The 9,054-nt window shown below is 30.8% G+C and overlaps 1 protein-coding gene across 1 annotated transcript; it reads left to right on the top strand.

The window, feature by feature from the left end:
- Window positions 1–1,293: 1,293 nt before the first annotated feature.
- Window positions 1,294–8,701, top strand: LOC131653264 (ABC transporter G family member 11). Its single transcript, XM_058923357.1, has 10 exons — window positions 1,294–2,229; window positions 3,196–3,485; window positions 4,772–4,943; window positions 6,294–6,416; window positions 6,640–6,768; window positions 6,849–7,043; window positions 7,136–7,222; window positions 7,323–7,595; window positions 7,830–7,937; window positions 8,028–8,701. The coding sequence occupies exons 1-10, from the start codon at window positions 1,855–1,857 to the stop codon at window positions 8,361–8,363; spliced, it is 2,088 nt and encodes a 695-aa protein (XP_058779340.1). The 5' UTR covers window positions 1,294–1,854; the 3' UTR covers window positions 8,364–8,701.
- Window positions 8,702–9,054: the final 353 nt, after the last annotated feature.

Below are 9,054 nucleotides of genomic sequence, written 5' to 3'. Positions count from 1 at the left end.
GTTTCCATTGCATCACCTTTGGCTTTGGCTTATCAGAGTTGTGACTCGGTTTTTGACATCTAACACAGTATAGAGGCTTCCATTCATATTTTATACCTTGCTCAATCTTCATACCTTCATTATCATGAATGGTGATCTCCTTTGGAAGCTCCTTTGTGATATCCATTTCAACAAGGATTCATGCATATGACACACGAAGCCTATTTGATGTGCACTCTTATGTAACCAGAGGGTTTCCCAAGGAATTACCAATCTTGTTCAGGCTCGTTTCACCCCATAAGTATAGAGGGAGCGGGGGAAGCTTAACCTAGATGGGGAGAGTACGAAGGAAGTCATCCTTGAGCTTAAAATCTGGTCGCCACTCCCTAATTAGTAGAGGTATATTTCTGATTGTATAAGGACCACGCATCAACACCTCATCCCTATCTCTGAATGATTTGAATCGGAGAAGAAAATAACCTTCCTCATGATGATACATATCAGGTAGTTGAACGAAGTTCCAGCTCTTTGTCATGAAGTTTTTCACAGAATGCATACTCTGGTCGCCTCCATTACATACATCACTAGTGATGATGCCTAGAAATTAACCTCTGATACAATGTCTTCAACAACAATTTCAACCTCAACTTCACCATTAACCAGCTTTGGGACAATAAACTTCATTGATCTTCCTTTCGCAGGGTTTCGATTATCATTCAGCACATCCACCCATAGTTTCCTTACTTCATCCTTTTTCGAAATCAGGGTTTCATAATTCTGAATTTCCGAGGTTTCAAATTCCGCAGCAGAAGGGGATTTCCCTAAACGTTCATCGACCTTCTTACTAGAGGTAGCAAGGTGTGCGAAGGGTTAAGGCGGTGTCAAATTACCAATTGGAGTAGAAATTGTCACAGATTCCGGCGGCGGCGCTGAAACCGTTATTTCGGACTCCCACGTCCCACAGAAACCTTGTCTTATCTCTTATAGTTATTATTAAGTTAAGAACTTACTTTTTTAAGCTCTTAAAGAGTGCTCCTGAGACACTCGTTAGCATTTCCCTTAAGTAAATAAGATATATTTATAGTTATTAATTAATAAATGATATTGTTGTCAAGGTGACAGTATAATATTTTATTTTTGTGTGTTAACATTATAAAAAGATGGAGATTTTTTTACATAACTACAAATTTTTCTCGTCCTTCAATTATTATTTTTTATTTATAAATATGAGATCCATAGATATTTATAAATACTTATTAATACCTCAAAACCTACTAGGGCCGGTTTGAAATTAAATGTATCTACCAACATCCATCTGTTCTCATTAATTGCTTAATGTCTAAAACTTATTACTACTACTACTTTCAACCTCAACAAGCAACTTCTCTAAACCTCCTTCGAGAATTGTGCTTCCAAACAATGAGTTCTGCTCACAAAGAATGTGTTGTTTTTATGGTCATCCTTCACAATATATTGGCTCTTTGAACATCCAATCACTTCTTCTTATTTCATTTCATGCCAACAAAAATCTTTAACAACTCCATAAACAAAATTTTCCTTTCTCTTCATTCAATCATCATCTTATTTTTCAGTCAAAAATTCTCATCACACTTCCCAAATCATTCATTTCTAATTTCACCATTCACACTTTTCTTCTCCTTTTAGTATTATCTATCCTTTTTTTCTCACACTCTTTATATTCTCTTATCTTTTTGTATTTTTCCTCAAAATATTTAATGCTAAATGCTTAACTTTCTATAATCAAATCTCTCATCTTTTAATAACCTTTTGGAAAAATCCTCAAACTTCATCATTTCCTCAACAATATTTTATTTAACCCAAAAACTCCATTTCAAATTTCTCAAAAACTAAGCTATGGAAATTGAACCGAGTTATAAACCTACAACACTAGGAAACGAACCATCTTCAAATATACCATCTTTGAGTCCATTGAGTGAAACCCTTTGGAGAGAAAAGGCGAAAACCGAGTTCATCGGAGACGTTTCGGCACGATTAACATGGAAAGATTTAACTGTCATGGTAACCCTAAGCAATGGTGAAACACAGAATGTGCTAGAGAATTTAACTGGCTATGCTGAACCAGGATGTTTTACTGCTCTTATGGGACCCTCAGGTTCTGGAAAATCAACTCTTCTAGATGCACTTTCTAGTCGTTTGGCTTCTAATGCTTTTCTTTCTGGTACTATTCTTCTTAATGGTCGCAAAGAAAAGCTATCTTTTGGAACTGCTGTGAGTATTTTTGTTTCTGATTTATATATTCTTATTCTTTGTTCGTTATTATAGATATATGTGTCTATTTTTTGTTCTTGAAATAGAGTTACCTTAAACTTGTAACTTTGTTTGCTTTAGATTTTGTTTGGTTTGGTTTGAAAGATCTTAGAGTAATTTTGGTTAGTTTCATACCTAACAGCCATATTAATTTATTGAGTATTTTAAAATTAATTTTTTAGATTAATCTATCTAACTCTATAAAAACACAAGAACATTAAATATATTTGTAGAGTTTTCATTAAAAAAAATGAGAGATAATTAAAAAGAGTAATTATTTCATTGAGATGTGTAGTTTTAATGTTGCCATACTGTACCACACGGGTAGTAAAATAAAATTATTTATTTATTTATTTTTTTAAATAGATTTTTTTAATATTTATGTTAATAACACTAATGAGAATTTTACAATCCTTTTTTAAAGGATTTGAATTTAACATTAGTTTTTAGATTACAAGAGAATGAAAAAGGTTAGCAAGTTTTTCTAAACAGATAATATTTAACAAAAAAAATTAAGATTAAAATATATACACATATAAATATTTATTTATTTTTGTTACTTAATTATTTAGAAAATTCATAAGAATTTTTTTTAAGAAAGAATAGTTATTACCAAAAAATAATAATAAATAAATAAATAAATATAAAAAGTTATGGTTATTAAAGGAATCTCTTTAAAACGAATATTTTATATAATTAATTTTTTTTATGTATTTTTCTATTTTGACTTGAAAAATAATATACCAATTAGTGAGGTGAAATAATTAAATCTAAATGTATTAAGCTAAGTATTTTTTTGCCACATCTTATGTATAGTAATCACTTACAATTAACATAGTGTTTCTATTTTTAATATTATACTACTATCCATAAAGGTTATTACTCACTAGTATATATTCTAATGATTTTACTTTTCTTCACAAATAGGCTTATGTGACACAAGATGACAATTTGATTGGAACCTTAACAGTGAGAGAAACAATATGGTATTCAGCTAGATTAAGATTACCAGATAAAATGTCAAGATCAGATAAAAGAGCATTAGTTGAGAGCACAATAGTTGCAATGGGACTTCAAGATTGTGCAGACACAGTTATTGGTAATTGGCATTTAAGAGGAATAAGTGGTGGTGAAAAGAGAAGAGTTAGTATTGCTTTGGAAATATTAATGAGGCCTAGATTGCTTTTCCTTGATGAACCAACCAGTGGACTTGACAGGTTGTTACATATCACTATTTTTGCATTTATTGTTTTTGTCTAAACACATTATTTTTGTGACTAGTCATCTTCCACATGAATTTATCTAACAACCAACATTTATCACTATTTCCTACTTCATTTATTGGGCAGTCAAGATTTTCTGCATTTTCAAGATTTAAAATATTAGTATTGGTAATGTCAATTAAGATTGAATTATTTAAATTTAATATTTTGAATTCTAAAACTATAAATATTTTTTAAATTTTAATGTTCAGTTGAGATTTGATGGTTAAATAAGGGAAATACTATCTCTTATTATAAGTATTTATTTTGTATTTTTTATATTAATTCTGATATTGGTTTTGAGTTAAAGGAATGTAAACCGTTATTAATATTTATAAGTTAATAATTTTAAAAAAACTTATAATTTTGATATATTTATAGTGAATTTTTGTTAACTAACATAAATAAAAGAGAGGTGATTTGAATTAATGAGTTTTAAAAATTATCGATTTAATTAACTAAAAGATTTTATTTATAATTAGTTGTATCTCAATTACAAATTTTAAGATTTAGGTGAAGGGTTTGTAGTTTATTTTATATTTATTAAATTTTAATTTTAAATAATTTTTTATATTATATATTTTTAAATTACAATTATGACACTGAAATTCAATAAATTAATAATTTTTCATGTTTTTAACTTCTCTTGTGTTATTGTATTTTTTGTATGTACCATATTTCTTTTTTTTGGAGTTATTCATTGATTTATGGTGGTTGTTTTTTAGGTGTATTTATTGATTCATTTCTTTTATATTATTATCATGTTTACATATTTATAGAAATGAGCAACGTGTATACATTAAATGATGGGCCAAGGCAGGCCCATCTTTCTACATTATTAATATATTGTGAACTCAGAGCTAACTCTAAAAAAGAATGTACATCTAATCATTTAACACCACAATGAATTTAAAAAAAAAAAAAAATTTTCTTAAAATTTGTTTTTTTTTGTCCTTTTGCATAATCATAAGATTCATAACATTAATTCATATGTGCCACCTTCTACTGGGTGGAACTTTTTCCACCTCAAATCACATTACATATTTAGAAGAACATATTTTTTGTGCCATTTAAATAAATATGTATTTTTGAACAAATTTAAATTTTTGGTTACCTCTAAAAATGTACTTTTGATGTTAAACATTGATCAAATTATTAAAGAAGAAATTGTGTATTTATACTGAATTACTAATAATTTATTTATTTATATTTAATTTGTTGAAATTATGATTTTGTGGCAGTGCTTCAGCTTTCTTTGTGACTCAAACACTACGTGCATTAGCAAGAGATGGAAGAACAGTGATAGCTTCAATTCATCAACCTAGCAGTGAAGTGTTTGAATTATTTGATCAATTGTATTTGCTTTCTGGTGGCAAAACTGTTTATTTTGGGCAAGCTTCTGAGGCATATGAGGTAATAAATCAATAACAAAATTTCTAATTTTTTATATATTAAAATGCGATTTTGATCATCTATTTTTTTTTGTGTAAGCAAGAAATATATTAAAAGGAGAACTAAGGGTTCTCCAACCTTGTTACACAAGAGGCGGAGACAATCCGACCAAAAAAGAAATTACAAACCAATTATGCTTACGACATAAAAGACACCGGGTCTTTGCTAAATTCGTAAAAGCTACAATTGGGATGTGCAATATCTCCAAAAAAAGACCATCTCCAAATCAAAATCTTGATATTCCAAATCATATTGCTAACATTCCAAACATCGCCTCTAAAACAAAAACCATTTCTTGTTAACCAAATGACCCAAGAAGTGGCCAACCAAAACACCCCCAATTTGCCTTCTTTAATTCTTTTCACACGGCCCGCCGAATGCCATTCCATAAAAAACGGAATACAATCTTCCGAAATCCCACCCGGATAATCAACCCACTTAGCAATTTCATTCCAAACAAAATTAATAACTTTGCATTTGAAGAACATATGGTCCCTATCTTCCAAATGCAAATCACAAAAAATACACTTTAAATTAGAAGTAGTAAAGTTAATACCTCTATACACCAATTGATCTTTTGTTGGAAGCCTATTCACAAAAAGTCTCCAACCAAAACTTTTAATCCTAAAAGGAACATCCATCTTCCAAATCAACTCCAAAGCATCATCCCACCTATTGGGAGGGCCATAAGGAATGCGCGCTTGAACATACCGGGAATAACACGAGGATACCGAAAATCCCCTCTCCACATCTATAGACCACTCAACACTATCCCTCCCACCTTGCAACCCACCAAAAGACTCCAAAAGCTCACGGAGCGACATGTACTCCGAGTGTATCCCCGTTTCAAGAACCACCGTACCCGAAATACCTAAATCACCCCACTTCCATAAACCCTCACACCAACCACCCATGACCGCCACCTCCATTTGATATCACCAATGGATGGAAGGTATAATCTCACTTTTTATCAAAGCCGTCTTAAATTTTTGAAGTATTTGTATAGTTTAGTCACAGTTTCACTGTGAAAAAATAACTAGAGATCTTATTACCTACACTTAAACAGTATAAATATTTTATGAATTTTTATTTTGTTACGGTTGAACTGTGACAAAATTTAGACCCCTCTAGTGTAACACGTATTCAATGATGGCCTTGATCTTTATTTAATTTGTAAATTCGTTGATAAACTTACTAACTTGAATATGAATTTTACTATTTCTTATACTATTCTTGTAAAGTTCCTTAAATTTATACTATGGTTTTGAAGAATAGAAATTTCTAATGATTATTTAATGATATTGTTTGCAGTTCTTTGAACAAGCTGGATTTCCATGCCCTGCTCTGAGGAACCCTTCTGATCATTTTCTTAGATGCATCAATTCTGACTTTGATAAAGTCAAAGCCACTCTCAAAGGGTCAATGAAATTGAGGGTATTGCATTTTTTTCTGAGTTATTAATTTTTTAAAATTTTTACAGTAATATTAAATTGCACGAATTAAAATTTTCACATAAAAAATATATAAAAAAAATATTTAAATAAATATCAAAATAGTATTAGTGACAAATTGACATTCTGCCACAATTTATTGAGATTCAGCTCTTTCCGCTTCGATTTCTTTTCTCTAATTTTTACTTTGAACTTTGTTTTATCAGTTTGAAGGAAGTGATGATCCTCTAGACAAGATCACAACTGCTGAAGCTATCAGAACTCTCATCGATTTCTACCGTACTTCTCAGCACTCTTATGCTGCAAGACAAAAAGTCGATGAAATTTCCAAAGTCGTAAGTACTTTTTTCAATTAAATCAAATTTCCATACTTTCCGACTTTATAAAGTTTAATGCTCTCGAATATTACGCGCAGCGAGGGACAGTGCTAGAAGCAGGAGGAAGTGAAGCTAGCTTCTTGTTGCAGACATACATATTAACCAAACGTTCGTTCATTAACATGTCAAGGGATTTTGGTTACTATTGGCTTCGGCTCGTAATCTACATTGTTGTCACTATCTGCATCGGAACTATTTACTTGAATGTTGGCACCGGCTATAACTCTATTCTGGTAACTTCTTTTTTCATTCTTGCAAGTATATCATTTTTTTATTTATATTCGTTATATGATTCATATTTAGCGCGTTTTGTTGTTTTTTTCAGGCTAGGGGTTCATGCGCGTCTTTTGTCTTCGGTTTCGTTACCTTCATGTCAATTGGTGGATTTCCTTCGTTTGTTGAAGATATGAAAGTATAACATTTTGTGCCCTTTGAAATCCTTTTCGTTTATTATAAGGTTTTACAATTTTTGTAGATTGTTGAACTTTTTCGATTATTTGTTTGAATTACAGGTTTTTCAAAGGGAGAGGCTTAATGGACATTATGGTGTGACTGCATTTGTTATCAGCAATACATTATCTGCTACACCATTTTTGATATTAATCACTTTTCTCTCTGGAACAATTTGTTACTTCATGGTTCAACTACATCCTGGATTTTCGCATTACGTATTCTTTGTGCTGTGTCTTTATGCAAGTGTCACAGTTGTTGAAAGCTTGATGATGGCAATTGCTAGTATTGTCCCTAACTTTCTCATGGGAATCATCATTGGAGCAGGGATTCAGGTATGCACCTCGCCCTTAATCTAAGCACGTATGCGAAAAATACCTAGAAAAATTAGTCGAGGACTAGAACGGAACATAAATTTTCTTCTCTCCATATAAAAGTCAACAAAATTTTAAATCGCTGCTATGACAATATTAATATTGCATTGAATCGAAGTAGAATGTAAATGATGCAACTTCGAATGTGGTATCTAATTTAATTCATTTTCTTGTTCACTATTTTACAAATTTCAGGGCATATTCATGTTGGTGTCCGGCTACTTTAGGCTTCCACATGATATCCCGAAACCAGTTTGGCGCTATCCAATGTCATACATCAGTTTCCACTTTTGGGCATTACAGGTAACAAAATTTACACGAATCCAACATTTTCACAATATTTTTGAAGCTATTTTTGTCCAAACTCGCACTTCACTGTACAATTTTTTTCAGGGTCAATACCAGAACGATCTGAACGGTTTAATATTCGACAACCAAACACCCGATCTTCCAAAGATACCTGGCGAATACATCTTGGAGTATGTATTCCAGATCGACGTGAAAAGATCAAAATGGATAGATTTAAGTGTGATCTTAAGCATGATTATCATATACCGCATTATTTTCTTCATCATGATCAAAATCAATGAAGATGTTACTCCTTGGGTTAGAGGGTATCTTGCTAGGAGAAGAATGCAGCAAAAGAGTGGAGCACAAAATACAACTATTGCACCTGATGTTCTCACTCAATCTCCATCCTTGAGAACCTATATTTCGAATCAAAAATAGAAATATTTCACTTGAAATTTGTCATGTGAAGTTTTTTGTCTATCTCTTTTGGTGAAAATTGTATGGTTACTAGAGATTTATACAGAGAGATAGATGTGAAAATTTCACATGATAAATTATAATGTGAAATTTTAATTTATTTTCTTGATGAACAGAAGTTCAAAGACAAAAAATTGTGTGCTCTATGTTTGAAGCTTTTGTTTTAAAATAGTATTAGTTATATATAAATATAATTTTATCATTTTTAATTGGGATTATGTATTTAACACTGTTGGTATATGAAAATTGGAGTGTTTCTTTTCAAGTTATCAAGTATTTTGTTTGTAACTTGTTTGACCCAATTTGTGTAACGTGACGAATTATATAAATTTACATTATAACCTTGTTATTAACCTAGCAACATAACTTTTGTACTCCTCTTCATATAAATAACAACATATTTTTCATTATTCAATATACATTTTGTTATTCTTCTTTCATTCATAATTTTAACCAAAAAATTGTAATATGATACAAGAGAAATAATTTTTTTAATGGTTTAAATAATATGTTACTATAAAAAGGCAAATGCCTAGTGATACAAACACAAAGAGTCTAGATGATAAAATTAAATGGTGTTATATAATTGATGGAAGATACACTACCCTACTTTTTGTGAAGGGTAGAAGTTGTCCCCTACAAACAAATCAGA

This window comes from Vicia villosa, linkage group LG2 (assembly GCF_029867415.1).
Source record: "Vicia villosa cultivar HV-30 ecotype Madison, WI linkage group LG2, Vvil1.0, whole genome shotgun sequence".
NCBI lineage: Eukaryota > Viridiplantae > Streptophyta > Magnoliopsida > Fabales > Fabaceae > Vicia > Vicia villosa.
The sequence above is the reverse complement of the archived record's forward strand: the minus strand, read 5'-3'. Positions and strand labels throughout refer to the sequence as shown.

What these genes read in the sequence shown, in the direction of transcription:
- LOC131653264 (XM_058923357.1), top strand. Translation starts at nt 1,855, where the DNA reads ATGGAAATTGAACCGAGTTATAAACCTACAACACTAGGAAACGAACCA. An exon ending in CCAACCAGTGGACTTGACAG is followed by an intron (nt 3,486 to 4,771) that starts GTTGTTACATAT and finishes ATTTTGTGGCAG; the next exon opens with TGCTTCAGCTTTCTTTGTGA. An exon ending in TCATTGGAGCAGGGATTCAG is followed by an intron (nt 7,596 to 7,829) that starts GTATGCACCTCG and finishes TACAAATTTCAG; the next exon opens with GGCATATTCATGTTGGTGTC.